Below are 22,465 nucleotides of genomic sequence, written 5' to 3' on the forward strand. Positions count from 1 at the left end.
ACTTTTATCTTTTTTTCACTACAATTATTTTTTTTATTTTATTCTCGACCAACTCTAATTAGATATTTTTTTTGCTTTTGATATATCATGCATTCGTATATATATATATATATAATACTTTGAAAAGTAATTTTTGAATAAAACTTTCCAAGTAATTTTTTGTTTGTTTATTAATTGAATATGAAACTGTCATGTCAGAGGTGACCTTATAATGCAAAGGGTTGATTTTTGTCTCGTAAAGCATGATCAAAAAGATACATATATAAGAAGAGTTTTCATTTTTAATTTAATTCGTGGAAGAAGTTGATTTCTTTTGAAAGAGATTTAGAGACGACACATTCGGATGTCGTTTCTCACATCAACGCCAAGGTCAGAATCCAAAAGTGTACTCTCGCTTGGTCGCTTACGAGGGTGAGCTTTAGGGCTCATTCCCTATAAATATCGACTCGCGAGAATCGCAGGCTCCCGGCCAAGATTTTTCTAAAACGCCAGATCGTTTGTGGCTTGGCAAATATACTACGCACGCGTGTACACGCAGGTGCGTGGAGTCAGTTATTGCATGAATTATCGTTATGGACGTGGACGAAGACAGGTTAGCTATCTTTTCTCGTTGCAGTTAATTTAACAGATTAATTTAAATGTTCCTCGATATTTCAACATCTATCCTCATATATCATCTTAGATTTTCAAATAAATTCTTTTTTATACATTATAAATTGACTCATAAATAAATTATAAGTATAATATATTTGTTAATTATAATTTATGATTTTTTGAATAATTTTTTTATATCATTTTATTATAATACATTTTGTTACTTATAATTGTATTTATAGTAAAATTCAAATTTAATTAAAAATATTGAGTATTTCTCGATATTTCACTATCTTTTTTTATATTATCTTAGATTTTCAAATGGATTTTTCATATATTGTGGATTAAATCGTAAGTAAGTTATAATTGAGAAAATAATTGTAATAAATATATGATTTTTTGTAATCAAAATTCTTTGTCTTTTGGATATCTATTTTATCTTAAAGATAACACAAGTTATATTGTAATAGATTGTGTAATACACATACACAACACACATAAACTCAAGTTACAACTTTACAACTTTTAATTTGAAACTTTCAACTTAAAAAAAAAAAATTCAACTTCATCCATTTTATTTATGAATCAATCAAACAATTTTTAAAAACAAATTTTTCGTCTAAGAATCTCCACGAGAAAGTGCCGACATTTATTTTGTTCTTTTTTCGAAATCTTTTTATCAGAGATTATCGTTTGTAAGTAAAAGACGAAGGGGTGGTATTAGTAAAACATGTTCACTTACGGGGTGTCTGAAGCACGACGTTTCGGTGCATGAGAGGAGCCAGAGTAATGGTGCAAAGCGTTCGTGGTATTGTTCGCGTGTTGAATGGCGCCGACATTCGGATTAGAGCTAGAACGCATCGAATAATACGCGGGACACTGGTTACCGGCGTTTCCACTTCCAAGACCACTGCTACCATGTTCTCCAAAAATTTCTACGGATTCGCCCGACGGTACCAATCCGACTGCTTCCAAAATCGCTGTTTCATTATTTCGAAGGAATTGTGCACATGTCTGCAAAAAAAAATACCTTTTTTATTTTTTTGATTCTTTTTTTTTTATAACGTAAAATTCGTTATTCTTTTATTTCTCAGTAATTTTTTTATCCATTTAAATCTCGGTAATTCAATTTAATGTTTCACTTTCAAAAATAACTTATTAAATCTGAAATTCATATCATGACTTATATTCATATAATTATATTATATTAAGTATAGATGAAAATGAAAATTTTTGGATGATATTAAAAATTGATTACTCTTTTTCGAGAATTTGTAGATTAATTTTTTTTTTTTTAGATTATGAAACTATAAGACTAAGAACTTTTCTATAATCTGAAGAAAATTAGTCTAAAATGTCTCGAAAAAGAGTCATTGATTTTTTTAAAATCACTTAGAAACTTTTATCTCACTTTATACAGCTTGTACTAATATAACTATAATATACTAAATACAATTTAAATTGTGATAATTAAACTGTAGGTAGATATTACAAGTATATCTTATATTTCATAAACATCAAATTTCAAATATAAACTAACAATAAATTTTTAATAAAGAAATAATACAAAGTATATAAAATATAAATATCTTAGTGTGTAATTTCGAATTAACATGTTATAAAGAATTAATTTTTCAATGATAAGTATAAAAAAAACATGACAGTCGACGAAAATTATAATTTCAATAATTGTATTGTTTAATTAAAATAATTAAAACAAATTTATTAATTAAAATTAAAAAATTGTTTACATCCATTATTTTTACGAGTTTGATATCTACTTAAGTTGTTAAAAATTTGATAGTTTGCAGAAACATTCGTGACATTTACAAGTAAAATAAGTAGTAATAAAGGAAGATTAGTCTCATGCAATTAAGATTGGCTAAGCCGTTAAAGTTTCAAAGTACCAGCAATTACAATCAGTTTCGATTTTTAATATTCGTTCGACGTTTTCTTTATCGCCAACACTTCGCGTCTCCTACGTCGAAACTTCTCGTACAATTCCTTTATTCCCAACGTCTTTCCTCTACTCTCAATACTGGAATCGGTCTGCCAGGCTGGGATTTATCGCTTCTAATTCAATATCAGCAACCGTCCCTCTTTTCTCCTTTCTCTTTTCTTCTTTTTCAAATTGCTCGACGCAGTCCGTAATTAACGATCATCGATCTGCATTTCTCTGAGAATTTTTCAACTTGAATTTTCTTATCTAATGACGACCGAGACGCACAACTTTTTATTACCTTTTATAATTTATTACCTTTTATAATCTCTTGATTTATCGATCTTTTTATTTAATGTCAGCGTAGACGAATATTTTATCAGTTTCAAGTAAGTTTATTTAAAATTGGATGATATATATATATATATATATATATATATATATATATATATCATTCAATATGTATCGTTTGTATGAAAAAAATATTTTCTTCGAAGATCTTTTTCTTTCTCTTTTTTTCTTGATCTCTCTCTCTTTCTCTCTCTTTCTCTCTTTTATTTTACTTCAATGAAAAAAGAAAGTATGAAATTCTTGCCATTTATTGCTTCGATTGTTTTCTATAGTTACGTCAGTAGACGCAGACGAGATGATGCGGTCCAGACGGTAGCCTGTTTCTAACTTTCCGATCTCTTCCTCTAATATCCTACTCGATATGTTTACAGAGTCTACGTCGAGTCTCGAGAGTTTCCGACTACTAGTTATGGAAACCTCAATAAACTTAATACAATAATATCATTATTTTCTAAGCCATTAAACACAAGCAATTTGTTAAAATAGACAAAAAAAAATAAGGTACTTTTATATTGTAGAATAAAAGAAATTTGAAACGATTTAGAAAAAAAAGGAACAAATAAAACGAAACAAAATCGAAATAAATCAAAATGATGTTTCGAGTTGAAACTCGAACACCAGAAAACATTATTTGCGACTTTTGTTTTCGCTTTTCGTCGTGGCGTTGAGCGAAATGTAAATTTTTTCCATTAATTTACAATTCGTTATTTTGCCGTAGTGTGCAAGTCAGCTTACTACTTCTTCTCTTCTTCCTTCGTTCAATCTTAGAGGCAACAGCTGGATGTCGAAGCATAAACGAAAGCCGCAAAATTAATTCTTTTTCACTAGATTTTTATTGTGTTCGTTGTCGGTAATGCAAGGACCACGATATTAAGAGGTTTATTGAGGGAAAATCAAATTTTTCCAAAGAAGTGAATGAATTTATGTTGTAATAGATTTAAAGAGAAATCCCTTATAAACAGGTGCGATTAAAATTTTGGCGGGAAATTGTAAAATGTGAACGGATTAATCAAAAATCATTCCAAATATCGTTAAATGATATGAATAAATAACAAGAAGCATTAATTAAAGATGACATGTCCTTGGAAAATAATGTCATTATACATTGATAACGAAATAATTAAAAATTATTTGCAAATAACGTTGAATTATATGACAATAGGTAGTAAGAAGCATTTACCAAAGAGAACGTGTCATCGCAAAATGGATCTCTATGTGAGAAAGGAGGGAGGTATCATGATTGTTCTATGATGGACATACGATTTGAGAGTTTCGTGAGATTTCTCCGATCGAAATCGGTTGGAAACGGAGAGTGTCGAGGAGTATCTCGAGGCTATTTGCGTTTGGTCTGATCCTATGCGATTAACGACTCGTACTACTGGCCATTCCTACTATTTGCATCTGGACGAGCACATACACATACGTACATACATACATATATATATATACATATATATATACATAGATATAGGAACATACCACAGGAGTACAGTGGATAGAGGAGTTTATAAATGCCGGATATATGGTAGACAGTACTACTGGCCGGATCAACGAGCCAATAGGTGCACGGACGACCGAGTATACAGGATTACGTATACCGTTCCTGGATTTAATGCAAATATAAAGGAGAACGACGTGCAAGGAGGGCGGGAGGGAGAAGGAGAAGGAGGAAAAGAAGAAGAAGGGGGTAGGAGGGATAATTACAGGAACGTGCAACGATCTCGAGGAACATAGAGAAAGAGAGAGAGAGAGAAAGAGAGAGAGAGATAAAGAGAGAGAAACTGTCTTATTTCGAGATTATCTCGCCCTTTAAAGCGAATTATTATCCTGCTTTTACCTCGATATACCCGCAATTATTACGATAGGACGAACACGTGCACGTAAGCAAAGAAATAGAAAAATGAGCTATCAATTTTTTTATTTCAACTCTTCGTTTCTTTTTTTCATATCTTTTTTTCTTCCTCTTCTTTTTCTTTTTCATTTTTTTTTTTTATCTTATCTCATACTCTTGATTTATTAATAAAGTTCACGATATATTCTCTCATGATATTCGATCTAATAATAAAGCAACATCGATGAGAAAGTTTGTAAGAGTAAGCTTAGATAAAATTCGAGAGAATGAAGAAATTCCCCTTTCCCCCACCCCTCCCCCCGCCCATCCAAAAAAAAAAAAATAGGGAGAAAAGAAAAGAGAGAAAAATGAAAAGAAGAAGGAAGGAAGAAAAGATGGTTTTGTATCGAGAAGAGTTTCCAAGTTCCGAGAAAGGTTTTTATGTTCGTCGTTCTCTACGTTCGATTCGTTCATCTATCTTGCCCCCTCGCGAAGCAGACTGCTAAGCTCCCAGCTACGATCGAGAAGTAGCCTGGGAAATTAAAACAGGCTGCCAGCCGGTCAGCTTTCGCCGTGTTGATTTTACTCGATCCTCCTGGGCTTGTTGAGCTCTCCTCTTTCTCTTTCTCTCCCTTCTCTATCTTCTCTACTGTACTAACCATAGAAACTAACACGTGTGCACGCAAGTAACATAAGCGCAATCTAGTTGGTCCTGCCTGGAAGGATGGACGTTGATACACGTGACGCCTAACTAACCTCCCTCTTTTACTCTATTAACACGTGAACGTATTCCGTACGTGATCTTCTCGAATCAAAGAGCTTTTATAATTCTATCACTTAATTCTCATCGTTATTCTTTGTTAATTCTTCAACTTTTTATATCTATTAATATAAATAGAATCGGCGAGGATTGATCTTCGTAATCTTTTCGAATCAAAGAGCTTTTATAATTCTATCACTTAATTCTCATCGTTATTCTTTGTTAATTCTTCAACATTTTATATCTATCGATATAAATAAAATCGCCGTGGATTAATCCTCGTTATATCTTGATATAAATAATTTTTATATATTATTAATAATTTAAAATTTATATGTATATGAATATATTTAATATATATGATATATGTGATATATATTAAATATATTATATATATTTACGTTAGTATATTTATATTTAATTTTATTTCATATTATTATTAATTAAAAAATTTATATTTATTACTTATAATTTTAAATTGATATATTAATATATTAATATTTTTTTTTTTAATTTGATTATTATTTCATTTCGTATTATTATTTACTTTTAATTTTATTATAATTTTATATTTTATATTTTTATATTATTATTAATTTAATTAAATAATTAAATTTTGTATTAGTATTATTATTAATAATTTGACATAAATAATATATTTATTCTCTCTCTCTCTCTCTCTCTCTCTCTCTCTCTCTCTCTCTTTCTCTTTCTCTCCAATGAGAAATGAAAATCAATAAAAAAAATCGTGAGAACAAAAGATTCTGTAAATTTCATAGATCGTAGAAAGAATTTTCAATAGGCTAGTGCAGTCTGTGCTTTCTTTCTATTGATGCAGTCACGGAAGGTTGTCGTAACGCATATAAATTTGTAGGTCGCCAGAGGGCGCAGGGACAAAACCAAGAAAGACATCAACGACACGCGATGTCTCTTTAAGGGGCTACGCCGGCTTCTGAATAACAAACAAGGATTGTAATCTTAGAGGAGCGCAACCACGTTTAGAATTCCGTATAGTTTCCTTCGCATATGTGGAAATAAAGATCGGTCACGTAGAGCTTCAGAGATACCATTTAACAGTGGCCTCCTTCTCATTCAAAAGATATCATTCTCCATTTTTATAGGTCCTTTGAGTTTATAGTGAGCTCACAAATCGCTTTTGATAACATTGATGAGTTCATAAAAAATTTGTTAGAACACTAGCATTACTCTTTTATCCGTCGGATAACAATAATTATATGTATTTAGTATTTTTTACTTACTTATTTCTTTTTCTTTTTTTAATTTTCGCGCAATAATTTTAGCGTAAATATATAATTTAGTATATACCTACATAATCTTAATTTTAGTATAGATATATCATTAAAAAAGTTTTTTAATATATGTATCTATATAATTTTATGTACGATTGTATATAACATTAATTAGTAATTTCAATTTGTTTGTTTGTTTTTTTGTTAAATACAAAATTATAAGACTTTTATATGTTGAAAAATCACTAATCCTTGAACAATTCTTGAACAATTTTAATTAGATAAAAAAAAAAAAATTAAAAAAATAATCTTCAGGACAATTTTTCTTTTTGACCTGTGCACACTGTGCACACATATTGATATCTAACCAATTAAAAATTCCCCAAGGTAAGGGCAAATGTACAACAGTATTAGCGAAGTGATTCGTTTGTTCATGCATCGTTACGCGTTCTACCATGGCGCATTCGTGTTGCAGTGATTTATGATCCCCCGTGGCTGCTCTAATAAAGCATCCCGCTCTTTATGGGTCAACCGCTACTATTATTTTCGTCAAACCCTCTATATCGTCCTCGAAAGCCCGAAGGAACGCGCCGTACCGGCTATTAAAATGGCCCGGGCTAGTATGTTCTTCTAACGATGTCTCGCGCTAACTCGAAGCTAAAAGAGAGCTTACTTGTATTCGTGAATTACAATGTTTCGTATAATTTGTCGAGTTGTATTAAGAAGAACTTGCTAATGCTTATTTATTTTTCACTTTTTTATTATTAATATTATGTAGGTATATATATTTAATCTTAGCAAAAATTTTAAAATCAATATATATATATATATATATATATATATATATATATATATCTTACAATGTATTATATCTCTTATATTATTTTATCTTTTAATTTTTTAAAAATTTAATTTAAGAAATATATATATATATAATAAAAAAAAATTTATATATATCTTAGTAAATTAACAATTAATAAAAAAGAAATATCTATCTTATTCGTTTTAAATTTGTTAATAATAAATAATATAAATATTTTTTTATTAATTTTTAATTTTGAATAACATATCTTCTAAAAAAAAATTAATTATAGATACTCACCTGGTTACCAGCTCTAGCAGCCGTATTCAAATCCCTTTGTAAAGATGGTAAAGTATGTTTCAAATATGGCAAAACGAATCCCCTCAATGGAAAGTTCGTAGCTTCTTGCAAAGCAGAGTGAAATTCTTCGGCAGTCATAGTACCACTCTGTAATGTAAAAAATAAAAGAAAAAATAAATATATAAGATTAGAGGGATCTAAATAGGAAGGATTAAATTTATCCATTATCTTTTTACTATTTATCAATCAATTCAATCCACAGTTTTGATCTTACGTTGATCACGTGCTGCGATCGCTATGCCGTCACGCACGGTTACCAGATGTCACGTTTCCAGAATCGCATGCAGCCTCCGTGCTCGAACGTTCATACATTATGTAGGTACTTTAAATATTTACAATCGGCTTAGCGATATGTCGACCATCGATTGTCCTCGTTTTGCGTTAGGCGCAATTCCCCGACAAAAGATTTAACAATTTACATGAAAAGTATTTTATTAATTTTTTTTATTTTTTCTTCGATCAAATTTTTTTTAGATAACAAATATATTTTTGAGAAATTTCGAATAATAGATAGATAAATTTTCAACTTAATTTTTGTATTCGTTAATTTATAAAAATATTAATTTATAAAAATATTATTAAATTCTATTGTAATACAAACGAGTCCATTACAAGCGATTTGTTAAATAAAATATACCTAATCGAAATGGAATATATAAATCATCGGATAACAAGGACTCATTTATAATGCTTAAATATTCGTAGGATTAGTACTTTCGAATTGAAAATTGATGAAACGTTCGGGACGAGTGCCATCTCTCTTTTCGTTCCTCTCGCACATGTTCAAACTCGTCTTAAGGATGCACTTAGGTGTTTCTGCAGCAGCAACACTGGCACTAGCAGTATTGCAGCAGCGTCGGTCCATTCTATACGTTTTCTATGGTCATCCTCGTCAGTTGGTAGATACGCGTATGTTGATTTAGCGCTACGTTAGATGATTGCAACGAGTGCAAGATGATGCTTGCAAATGTGTACTTAGTAAGGCATATCAAAGAGTTCCCTGTCTATAGTGTTACCATGGACGGTATAATTAAGAAGAATGATCAGTCTTTATAAATTCATACGAAAGAAAAATAGAAAAGATGATGATATTCGACTTATGAATTTTGAATTATTTATCTTCCACTTGAAGTATGTACATCAGGAAGGAATGATAAAAAGATATATATATATATATATATATATACATATATGTACATACGTACCAAAAGAGCAAGTACCAAGGTCCGTACAGTGTCTCCAGTGTCGGCTGATATATCAGTTGCAAATTGTACGAGTGTACCAAGTAGCCTTTTAAGTTTTCCATGACCAGCAAAGACCCCAGTGATACACCTGACGCCATTTGACAGAAGTGGATTGGCCTCGACCTGTTCCTCATTTCTGCAGGTGGCTGAAGGTCCACCTGTGGTAGAGGCAGTAACGGTAGGAACAGTAGAGGTCGAACTAGCTGATGTTCCGGTTGACGTTCCTCCAGTGGATTCTTCAAGATCAGGTTTGAGAGGATGCGAAGACATGGGACTATCGTTGTCCGATGACCTAGAGCAACCCAACTGACCTTTGTACTCTGATCGAGAGCCATTGGTTTGAGTCTGGGGTGTGTTGGTAGTTGACAAGCCATGTCTTTGATGATGTTGAGAAGACGGTGAGAGTGCCTCAAGATGATTATTCTCTTCCCTCGTTGTTTTATCTCTGCTGGTAGGACTCACTGAAATGAAAGTCTTTTCTCCGTTCTCACGTAATGCCTGTTGCTTTTGAATAACGCGACATCAGCGACATTGGTATAAGACTAACTATGCATCTATCCTAACTGTTCTCTTTTTTCTTTTTTTTTTATTATTTCTTTTGTAATGAGACAAGATTATAAGGAAACTATAATTATCTAATAAATCTATCTAACATATATTGAAATACTTAATTATTAAAAAATGTCATGTTGTGATCCGTCGCATCCAACATGAGATACGCTAAAAGTACGCGTAGTAGAGAAATACGAAAGACAAGTAGGATGAGAATCCTCATTGGGGAATATTTTAGAACACGTGCTCAAGGCGAGACGAGTCGAGACGAGACGAGACGTGGATGCATCTATATATATGTATATATAATTCTATATACATATATGCATGTTTATGTGTGTATATGCATGTGAGGGGAGTCCTTCGTTCTCGGTCGCGTGGGTGCAGCGGATAACATGCAATTACGGGCCGTGTCATCCACCTTGTCTTGCTCCCATTCTATGTTCCGCACGTTATCTCCTAGAATGCCTCCGGCCTCGTGGCATGCGTGGCAAAACGACGGCAGCGACGGCCGATAACGAAACGTTACAGCCGTGCATACCGACGTTCTCCACCTCCTCCTCATCATCATCATCCTCCTTCTCTTCCTCTTTTCCTTCTTTCTCCTCTATCTCTTTCTTCTCCTCGTCTATTTTCTTCGTAGCACATCACTGACAAACGCAGAAGCGTTAAGTCGGAGAAAAATGGCTGATCTCGATGTTACTCCGTTTCAACTTTGTCAATGTCTTCTCTGATTTCTACAATTTTCCAATGTGTTGGATGAAAGAAGACAGTAATATTCATATACTTCATTGTGAATATTACTTCCCCTATTTAACCATTATTTATTTCTTCTTTTTTTTCTTTTCTCAAAGAAAATTGATTTAGCCTTTCGGTATAGTTCCTTCGATATTTTCTACGTGGTAGATACGTGAGAACGTAATCGTAGGTGAGTCCAGGGAGGAACCATATTTGAACGAGTAAAAGGAGAGAGCTTTAGCGCTAACGTGTCACTACCACCTGACGCCGGTAGCCGGTAGGTAATTACCTGTACCTGAACTCTCGGGAAACTAAACTACGTACAGCTTATGCGATATGACGGGTGCAAGGTGCACAACCTCTCAGATCCCTCCTCCCTCATTCTCTCTCTCTCTCTCTCTCTCGTTCTCTCTTTTTCTTTTTATTTTCTCCAATCTCTTTTCTAGAAACGTAGTACTTGTGATCAACATAGCGCATAACTTTAATGGAAGTGGATGTACGTAAATGAGGTTGATTAATGTCTGCGATTAAGGGATCCCTAGAGAGATGATTCATAAAAATACTCTTGGAACGATGTCAGATAACAAAGAGAGATTCAAGATTTCTTCATGGAATCGACCATGTACTGCCTTCTTTTTCATTGCTTGCAATCTATATGACTGCAACGTTTTACTCTATCTTACAAAAATCATGATATATTAAACGACTCATTTTTAGCCTGTTGTCTAGCTTAAGTGTGGTTATCCCGTAAGTAAGATGAAACATTATATTGCAAATTTAAATTTATTTTGTTCAAATATGAATGTTCAAAATTTTTTTATCAAGATTTGTCGAGTTCTGTGATTCCATCTATGCCCAACGTACCACCATCCCCATTCATAACATCCTCGCCCTAAATTCTTCAGACAGGGTCCTTTCTCGAGGTCGTCGCTCGTTGCGCAGGCTCGTCGTTCGTCTTCTCTCCATACGGCGAATATATGAATTTCAGGGAAGCTATCCAGTGAGGTGACGGTAATGGTACTGCTGCTGCTGCTGCTACTAGTACTGTTGCTGCTACTGCTGCTGCTACTGCTGCTGCTGCTGCTGCTGCTGCTGCTGCTGCTGCTGCTGATGTTACTATCCCTTCGGCCAGCTGTTACTTCCGGCAGAGGTTCTCAACATCATAACGATTCTCAAATATCGTTGAGATTCTGGAGAGATCTGGTCGGACTTAGCCAAAACAATTCGTGTGAAATCGAAGGATCACCTTTTGTTAGACGAGAAAGCCGACAAAGCAACCGAGTTTCGTTTACCCTCACTTTCGCCTCTCCTCCCTCCCTTTTTCATATCTTTGACTTCGTTTGTGATCGATAGGGCGCACGTGTGCCACCTGGCTGAGAATCTCTGCTGGAAGTAAGTACGGTGAGACTCAGCTGTCGCCTCCTAATTGCCGGGACAATGCAACAGATGGCTTTGATCGCAATTCCTTCCTTCCTTCCTTCCTTCCTTCCTTCCTTACTTGCTTGCTTGCTTGCTTGCTTACTTGCTTCCTCTTCCTTGTTTCTAATTCTTCTTCGTCCTTTTTTCTTCTTCTCCCTTTCACCCCTCACCGCTTCCATCATACCATCTACTCTCTACTATTTTTACTTTTCTTTCCTGTTGGATTCTACTCTTTCTATTTTTCATTTTTCTGATAGATTCCATTAGATTTCTATTTTTTAATTTTTTCTTATTTACTCATATCAACAAATTTGAATCTTACACGTTGACAATTTTTAATCCGTTAAAGTAGAATTTCTTTTTTTTCTTTTTTTCTAGTCGTATATAATCTTCATACCAAGAAAAAAAAAAGAAAAAAAGAAAAGAAGAAAAACAATCTCAAATAAAAACAAATTTTTAATAATCCTTAACGTACTTATCCTTGGAAATTTAAGAAAAGCAGAGCTTGTCGAGGTAAAGGAGATAGAGAGCATCGAACGTTAGTTCGTTGAAAAAAAAACGAACGTGTTCTCGACTTGAAAAAGAAAGAAAGAGGAAAAAAGAGAGAGACTGAACTCGTCTCCGGTCTCTCTCTCTCTCTCTCTCTTTCTCTTTCTCTCTCTCTCTTTCAACGTCATAAGCATATCCAGGGAAAACGAGCGGTGGCAGCGTCGTGGTAGGGCGACTATCGCAAAATACCTCGAACGGCGGCGAACCGGGAATGCCGACGGTGTACCGGATATGATATCAGCCTGGAGCAGAATCCCGGTGGAAGTGTCGGACGTGCCTTATCGCGTCTGGACCAGGCAGTCAGGCAGCGCACGAAGCGACCTAACCAACACACCGGGCCAGAGCCAACCGGCTTGACTGACTGCTTGCAGGAGTTTCGCTATCCTCTCGCTCTTACAAAACGAAGGAGAGAGAGAGAGAGAGAGAGAGAGAGAGAGAAAGAGAGAGAGAGAGGAAGAGAAAGAGAGGAACATCCTGTGATCGTGATTCTCTGTCTCCTTTCTCTCCCATCTCGTTTCTCTCTCTCTCCTTTCTCTCTTTCAGCTAACACGATGTATGTTTATATGTGTATGTGTATATGTGTATGTGTATATGTGTATGTGTATATGTGTATGTGTATATGTGTATACGTATGTAAACATACGCGTTGCACCTCCTCACTCAAGGAGAACGAATACACACCGGATTCTCGCCCGCGTTCCTGCCATATCCACTCGAAGGATTTCAAAACGGATGCATCCAAGTCCATTTCTCGCGATCGAACCTACGAAATGTGCACTTTCGGAGAGAGCTTGACGGTTCAAATAGGAAGGGATGTCCAATTTGATAAATCGATCGATTTAGCCTTTTTTTTTTCTTTTCTTTTTTCTTGAAACATGGAGGGGATATATCTTTTCTATTTTTGTCGTAGAAACTTTTTAAATTTTATTCAATTTTTTTTTTTTATCCGCATTCACTAATAAATTTCTATTATTGGAAAGTTATAGTATTATTTAAATTAATATCTCATCATATGCACTGTTATTATTATATACTATATTGTACTATAATTATATTATACTATATTATACTAGAATTACATTTAGGTATTTTTATATTATAGTATAGTATGTATTAGTACAGTATAGTTATAGTACAGTAATAATAGTATAACTATACTAGCAACAAATTCATAAGTATAATTCTTTTTTAAATTAATAAAATATATAAAAGAAAATTAATTGTTACTTCACATCCGAAGTTCGTAACGTGTTTCAACAATATATTTTGTAAAAATAACAATTTATATAAAATGATGCGTCTTTCGAAAAAAATATTTCTTTTTTGGGAAAATCTCGCGACGACAGGGTAGAGCTTTCGTTTTCGTAAAAGCAATATTTCGTTGGTGGCCAAGATAAATAGAATGAAAACAAAATACAAGAATATGAAATAAAAAAAAAAAAAAATAGAAACGAAGGAATTGCATCGGCGTAGCGACGGAAATAAAAATTTTATCTCCTTTTTTCGCATGCACGAGAGTTTAATCCCGTACGTTTCTCGTCCGGATCGAGAGATTTATCGTGTCATGCGACACGACGCGACCTCCGGACGCACGCACGCCGAAAAAAAATATTCGCGTCAGCCCGTCAGATTAGCGTCTCTTTGGACGACGTCGCGGATGAGGTGGTAGTTGTGTGTCCGGCAGTAGACTCGTCAACATAAAAAAAGAAAGAAAGAAAAAAAAATATTCGTTCAAAAAATAATGAAAAACTATTAATATTAATGACTCTTAACGGGAAATGCAGTAAAATTCGTTGATAAAATTACTAGAATTAATCAATAGAATTACATTTGTAAAATTAATTGGAATAAAATGATATAGTATAAAAAACAATATGATAAGTCAAATATAATCGAAACTTTTAAAAAGAGATCGATTCATTTGGAAAATGAATTTTTTTTTGGTTATAAAAATGTTATCGCATTTGAATGACAAAAAGGACAATTTTTTCGTAGATTCGGCGTATGAATAAATAGGAAGAGCGAGAGAAAGAGAGAGAAAGAGAGAGAGAGAGAGAGAAAGAAAGAGAGAGGGAGAAGATGAGGGAGAGAAAGAGACAAGGATAGAGAAATAAGGGTGAGGAGAGCCGCGAACCGCGAATGATTCCGCGTTGACGGGACTTTGATGTGCCAAGAGAAGAGATATAGAAAGAGAGAGAAAGAGAGAGAAGAGAGAGAGAGAAAGAGAGAGAGAGAGAGAGAGAGAGTGAAAAGGCTTTTTTCCTGAGCCATTTCCAAGGTAGCTGCGGGCTCTCACTCGTCCAGATAACCAGTTCGGTACTAAATGTACGATTTGAGCGAGAGAGCACACCCGCGGACTGAATATACGGGTACCATCATGCAATATTCCGAACTAATGTACGACGCGCTCACAGCTAAGCCCAACGCTCTCTTCAGCGAACGAGGAATGTGGAAAATACTCTCTGTCCTTTTTCTCTCTTCTGTTCTTCCATTCTCTTTCTGGATACATCGGATGACTAGTTGTTTGAACGTTTATCCTCTATTTCTACCCCTTTTTGCAGCGATCTAACGATTTAGATTAAAAAAACAAAAGAAAATAAAAATAGTTTTTCATAAATCATATGACATCGTTGTACTCTGTAAATATTTTTCAGGATACGTTTATAAAATATGAAATAGTTCAATCGTTGACTTTTTCTTCTAACTCCAATCTGTATATCATTATCTCTCTGTCTTTCTCTGTTTATCTGAATTTATATATTACTATATGTATATATATATATATATATATATATATATATATATATATATATATATATACTTATTATATATATTTATTATATATATATATAATAAATAATATTCTTTACAAATATTGTAATATAGTCTAGTAAGATTTATCTACTTTATCGAATTTATTGATGAAAAATATTGAATTTAAGTTGTTGATTTTCTTTCAAAACTCCAGATTGTGTAACATTATCTTTCTCTCTCTCTCTCTCTCTCTCTCTCTCTCTCTCTCTCTCTCTCTCTTTTTCTCTTTCTCTCTATCTATCTATCTTTTTTTCTCTATATATCTGAATTTAATATAAAAGAGATAAATGTTTGCATGGAACATATAATATCATCTAACAAGATTTTATAAGATTCATCGATAAGAAAATATTGAACTTGAATCGATGACGTTCTCGTAAAACTCCATAGATATATATAACTTATATATCTTATATATATATATATATATATATATATATATATATATATATATCTTATATATGTGTATATAAAAGATGTATATATCTTTCTCTAGCTGAATTTACGCGAAACTTATAACTTGCTTTTTCTTTCCATGATTCACCTGAGATGTTAACATTAGACTCACCCTTGTTTTTACTCTTGAGGTCGAGGTCTACCGGCAAAGGTTCAGGTGTCTGAGCCGTACTACTGGCCACAGCAGCTATCGGGGTAGATGGATGGCAGATAATGGCAGAGGTTTGAAGAGCATTCGAGGTCGAGGACGTGGTAGGTACAGTGGTGGTTGTAGAGGTACTCGCAATGGTGGCTGCTATTCCCACAGTGGTCAGACCATTGCTATTGCAATTGCTGGATGTCGTTGCAATAACGGTCGTCGACGCCGCTGTCACCGTCGAAACGACAACGACCACGCTCGTCCCACTCGATCCCCCTGATGTTGCTGAGACCTGCTGAAAGCCGCAACATTCCTTTGCCTCTTCCTTAACCTTGACTTTCTGAAGGACCGTCGTACTCGCCACTCCACCGTCTACTTTCATGCTAGCGGTACCACTCGATCCTTTCAACCTGACGATAAATATTATCGTTTCGTATTAAAATCGAATGGGATCATTGAATATTTCTTCATTTACTCGTTTATATTTATCAAATTTTTCATAATATTTTATAGCTATATAGAAATAAAATTTCGATCTCATTGACTTGTCTCCTAATTACATACAATTATTATTAATTCTTTAATGAATGATTCAATGTTATTATTATATGTATATCACACATTAAATTATATGTTTTTTAATTTTGACATATAAGAGTTAAGTAGAATTCAAAGAATATTATGATAAAATTCTTCAGTTAATGAAAAAATATATCTATATAATATCTTTACCGAGTAGATCTTTTTCGTTCGTTTCTTTTTTAACAAACGAGAAAATTTCTCTCGCGAGAAGACTCATTCTCGTAGAGAATCGAATCACAGCCGTCCTCGCCTACCCACTGAAAAAGGATCGAAAAACTAAACGAAAGGGGGAATCTGAAGGTGTGTGTATCTATGTCATCGTAACCACGATTCGTATTTGATTGATTCCATTTCGCGAGTGGTGGTCACATATTTCGTCTACGTGCTCGACAACGGGTTACCCCGTCGTGCATACCGATGGCCGTTTTAATGGAATTGGACGGACGTTAGTTCGTAAAACTAACGGGGGGATCCGTCACGATTCGTCGGCCCGTTGTTGAATACCTAAATTGTCGATATTTAATAGGAGAAATACGTCTGTTGAAAAGTAAAATGAGAATGATTTGAAATAATCGATGGGAAAGAAGTCTTCCGATAAGGAAAAAGATAAACGAAATAAGAAAATTTGTTTTTTCGGTTAATATATAATATAATATTTCTCCTTAGCTATGTTGAAAGAAGTAACATTAAAGGAAAGAAAATTAAATGGAAGGAAAGCAGGAAGTAATCTTTAAGATCCACATGGTGCACCACTCCGAACCGGTGGAATTTTATTTTATTGACGCGCAGCAGCCCTGCCAGCAGACTGCCTTCGGTGCCACATGGTCTCGTTATTAACGTGAAATGCAAACGAGCCCTTCGTTTCGTCCAAGAAACGGTCTCTCTGATGGCTCGCCATAATTTTTACTGGAAAATTGCATCGCCAAATCGCTTCGAATTTTATACTGCAAGTTTGTTAACCATTTGATAAAAGACGATACTTCTTATTTTGATCATTTCAAAAATTTCAAAAAATCGTTATTGAAAGAAATTACAAAATTATATATCACGTTGGAAAATACTATTGATTTTATTATACTTATATATCTAAATTTATATACCTACTTAAAAGTATCGTCATAAATCCTAATCCTGTAATAATGTTGGTTACCTGATTCTGGTCGAACGATCTCATAAATCAATTTCTGTAAAATACAGATAATAAAACATCATTCTTTCCCACACGTGCACACAGATAAGCATGCACACACACACACACACACACACACACATGTGCGCGCGCACGTGTGTGCGTACATATTTGACATTTTTTTTCTCCGAAAGAATTCACGTTACGTTAGAACAATACGTGCACGCAACTTTTATTGTAACAGATGGTTATTATTTTTGATCACCGTGGGTAGAGCCTATCGTCTTCTGTTGTTACAGATGTCCGCCATTCCTTCGTCATCGGGCGAACAAGTGTCGTACACTGTGTTTGCGATCTCCGTCGCCTATTTTACGTCCGTACAGCTGCGATAAAGCCAATCTGTTATGTACATTGTACATCTGCACGGACGTCTAAGCTTAATGGACGAATTTAGCGGTTCGACGTGACGTAGCAACGGCTCGTTCCTCGATTCCTCAATTTCTACTGATTTACGAATTCCCTGGTATAATAGATATAAATCTGATTTTCACATGAAAATCTTCTTTTGCAGTTGTACAAACGATAATTATTTTGGCCTGGGTTGATTGACTTTTATGTAGAACGATTATATATATATATATATATATATATATATATATATATATATATATATGTACATAAAGGGTCATCGTTGTAATATATGTAACGACAATTATGAAAATTGTCTCTGTTAAATATATAATCAAAATTTCTTTCTCATTTTGTCATGAAATTACTTAATAAATGTATTTTAATCATGAACTCATTCAAATTAATATGGAAGAAGCAAGTCTTGAAGAAACGTGACGATCGGGATATCGAAGTTCACCCCATTGATCGACTCTCATGAAAGGGGGTTGGAGGAGGAAGCTTGATGAAAGCCGTAGAGCTTTGGCCTTTCCCTCGATCAGGGTTGGAGACGCACTCTGGCAATTCGTTAAGACGCTTAGTTAAGCAAACAAGAGCATACACACAGTTGGTGAAAAGTGATATATACACTCACGTATAAGTCTAGGTATTTTAGCGTAGATCTTATACACATATCTCTGTGTGTTTGTATGCTATAGATGTGTATAGGTACGTGCCACCGGTAGAAAATCCATGACTCTCGCGCACGTAATCGCACACAGCTGCGACCCTTTCGCGCGAAGGCTTCTCTCTCTCTTTCTCTCTTTCTCTCTCTCCTTCTCTCTCACTTTCTCTCTCTCTCTCTCTCTCTCTCTCTCTCTCTATCTATCTATCTATCTATCTATCTATCTATCTATCTATCTCTTTTTCTCTCTTTCAAATTTTCTTTTTTCTTCTTTTTATTATTACCGTCCGTTTGTTTTTCTTCCTTCTATTCCGTCGAATTTGATTTTTTTCTGAACCCTTTGCCAAACAAAAACATGAAATAGGAAGAGCTCCTTCATTTCTTCTTCAATCTTTTATCTCTTACGTCTGTCATTAATGTTCTCATAAGTTATTAATTATATTATGATACATATTAGATTTCTTTTTTTCTTTACTTCTTCGTTTTTCTCAAATATGCGATCTAATCATTCGTACGTTAAAACGTAACAAATGAAAAGATTTGCAAGTTTGTTTTTTTCTCCATACTTTTCGAGTGTCCCACTAGGTTCGGTCAACTTGGAAATGAAGTTAAAAATACTCACTTTGTTTTTCACGTAACAGCTAAAGCTCCGACAGATACATCGCGTTCACGCAACTCGCGGCGAATGAGGCGCGTGTTCTCGGCTTTTCATCGTAAGGGAGAAAACCAGAAGCTTCCAAGAGTTAGAGGGAGAGAGAGAGAGAGAGAGAGAGAGAGAGAGAGAGAGAGAGAGAGAGAGAGACAGATACACATCGCAAAGTTGCGAGCCGATACCGCTTGCTCTCTCTCTCTCTCTCTCTCTCTCTCTCTCTCTCTCTCTCTCTCTCTCTCTCTCTCTTGCTCTATCTGTCTATCTCTATCTATCTATCTATCCGTATATCTATCTCTCTTTCTCTCGACAAACGATCTGTGCTTCCTCGTCGACGAGAAGTTTACAACGAGGGCCAGATGGAAACGCGTAAATCCTTCGAAATCCGCGCTCGTTTTACCCCGTGGCAAGCTTCGAGTTAGCGAGTTTCAACTATCCTTCGAATTTTTTTTTTATAATTCATCCAGTAAAAAGAAAAAGAAAATTCCTTCGAGTATTATTTTTACGCTTTTCCATCATCTGCTCTATTATAACTTTTAAAATAACTCTTAAACATCAATTAAAAAAAAAAACATCTCTTGCATTTGTTCAACTTACTTTTAACGATAACTTAAAATTAATATCGAGAGAGAAATATCGATTTGATGAGGTACCTACGGCGATTCAGATAAATTCGTACGAGGACAAAAGAGACGAAACAGGGTGACGGGAGGAGAAGATGGAGATGAAGTGGTAGGGGAAGGAATAATCGCAGTTCGATCGTGCGACTCCGCTTTTTGAAGGAAATGAGCTTCGGGGCATCGCGTCGTGCTGAGCTTATGTTTATACATATGTCCCGCACATGGTACGGCGCCTGAAGGAGGAGGAGGATGAGGAGGAGGAAGAGGAGGTGGTAGTAGTTGTGGTGGTGGTGCTAGTACTAGTTCTAGTGCTTGCTACTGCTGCTGCTGCTGCTGCTGCTGCTGCTGCTACTGCCAGCGAAGGTGGTGGTAGAGAGCAGGAGGTGGAACTATAGGTGGAGGTAGAGGTTGGAGGAGTACTGAAATTTCCAATATTAGAACGGCCAAGCGAGAGGCAGGCCAGATGTCTACCGTACTGACTGCCGAGAGACCGACGTACGTTCAGCTTGGTTTCATTACAAAAATGTCACGCACAGCCACCGCGCGTCGCCCCGGCTCGCACCGCCGTTCGATGATGCGTTCTCTCCTCTTTTACCACCCCCAGTTCACCTCCACCTTCACCGATAGCAACAGCAGTAACAGTAGTAGTAGTAATAGTAGTAGTAGCTGTAGTGGTGGTAGAAGTACCAGTAGTAGTACCACTAGTACTACCCCCGGAACCTCCTTCCGTCAACCACCACGATCGAGACTTTATAGACAGCGTTCCGATTACGATGTGTCTTCTCGTTTCTTTCTATCTTTTTCTTTTTTGCCTAGTTCATATACTTTCTTCCTTTTTCTTTTCTTTTTATCTTGTCATTCTGTTGACGTTCAAAGTCTACAGACATCGTTAAATCTTTGTTGAATTTGATAGACTAATTAAAAATGAATTCATAATTGAAAGACGACTAAAATTGATTTGTATAGATTTTTCTAATAATATTTACTTGATCTTACAGAATTCGTATAGCATAGATATTTAAAATAATAATAATTTCGTCGTATAATATAAATATTCGTATAATATAAATATTATAAATGATAATAATTTAATTATATAGTATTATTATAATATAGATGATATGATGTATCTAATGACAAGTGTCATAGAATCATATGAAAAATAATGCAATAATACTTTTATCATTTATATATTAATCTACAAAAGATATAAAATATAATATTAGATTTATTATATAAACTAAATAAATTAATTCGTATATCTATATAGATGATAGCGAGTAATCGTTGATGTGTCTATCCAATTTTTATTGAAATGCGAAATAATCGAAGGGTCAATCCCACGTTCGTAATATACATACGTTGAGTATCGACATGAGGTATAAAGAAAAATGTATCGGAAAGCAAAGCGACTTTTGGTTTTGGGGGTTAAACGCATAACTATTACGCTGTTAACATAAAAGATATGTACATACATATATAAAACATACATAGGTAGAGATAGATAGATAGATAGATAGGTAGGTAGGTAGGTAGGTAGGTAGATAGGTATGCGTATGTTAAAGCTCGCCTCGTTACAAAGATGTCATGCGCAGAAACGTCAGTTTCCCGGCTGGTACGCGGTTACGTTTCGTTTTCTACGCGCGTTCTATGTCCACGGTGGGCTTGGCGGCGGCGTTGGTGGTGGTGACTTGGCGTTTGAGCGTTCATGCGTAGAAAAATTCTTCAGAAATGAAAAAGTAAAAAAGAAAGAAGAAGACATGCCTGCCAGGCGATGTCCTGTATGCTACAAACTTTTTTATAGCTAAACAAATCGAATCAATTCAAGTTTTTGTCGTTATTTTAATCAACTTTTTTTTAACTTTTCAAAGACCATTTTTCTTTCTTTTTCTTTTTTTTTCATTATTTTTTTTTTCATACTCTTTTATTATAATTTTCGAAGAGAAGATTTTTACATGTTCAACGAATGAAAATCCACTGATATAAATGGCGGGGTTAGGATCGGAGAAAGGTAGGTGAAAGGAGGGCTTGGGAGGAGGACGAAGAGAAGGAGAAGGGGTAAAGGGGGGGAATGAAATTGCTTTGCGCTTAATTGCATTTAGACCAGTCTTCCCTTCACCGACGTTTAAGCGCGCAGTACCTGACAAGTCCAGCTACGTACCTGTCATCGTCATGTCGTGGCACCACCGAGAACACGATTTCGTGGTTTTCCTGACGGTTTCACGCAAACCCATATTATTAAACGCACTATCATTTAACGCGTTCTCGCATGGAGATAATGCGCATGCGTTTATATAGAGAATATTAAATGAAACGACGGCCCTTTAAATCGATCAAAGATTTCTATTCGATAGAACGAAGATATTAAAACTTTGATCAATATGATCAATCGATGATCGAATAATGAATGTTATATGTAATGAAGTTTTGATTAGTAGATATAAATATTTAATATTAATTAATAATTTATAAATTAAATATCTGTAATTATATGTATTTGTTTTCCTCAGAAATTACAATATTATTATTATTGTTATTATTATTATTTTCTTTTTTTTAAACTTTCCTAACTTCCTATTGAAAAGAAAGTACCATTTGTCTAATTAACACCTTTG

At 34.6% G+C, this 22,465-nt stretch overlaps 1 protein-coding gene across 3 annotated transcripts in view; it reads right to left on the minus strand.

Moving 5' to 3' along the window:
• The window catches only part of LOC124422141 (protein CBFA2T2), a 29,281-nt gene that overhangs the window by 3,409 nt on the left and 3,407 nt on the right, over positions 1-22,465 (minus strand). The window contains exons 1-5 of one of the 3 annotated variants that reach the window (XM_046958190.1): positions 19,204-19,268; positions 15,772-16,208; positions 9,093-9,592; positions 7,828-7,974; positions 1,337-1,608 (exon numbers count right to left, since the gene is read on the minus strand). In XM_046958190.1, the coding sequence (XP_046814146.1) occupies positions 1,337-1,608; positions 7,828-7,974; positions 9,093-9,592; positions 15,772-16,180 (1,328 nt within the window). In that variant the 5' untranslated portion in view covers positions 16,181-16,208; positions 19,204-19,268. Of the gene's footprint in view, positions 1-1,336; positions 1,609-7,827; positions 7,975-9,092; positions 9,593-14,801; positions 14,955-15,771; positions 16,209-19,203; positions 19,269-22,465 lie in introns of those variants that run through there. The other 2 variants (XM_046958191.1, XM_046958189.1) reach the window with 2 other exon arrangements.

Source organism: Vespa crabro, chromosome 2, assembly GCF_910589235.1.
Source record: "Vespa crabro chromosome 2, iyVesCrab1.2, whole genome shotgun sequence".
In the NCBI taxonomy this organism is placed as follows: Eukaryota; Metazoa; Arthropoda; class Insecta; order Hymenoptera; family Vespidae; genus Vespa; species Vespa crabro.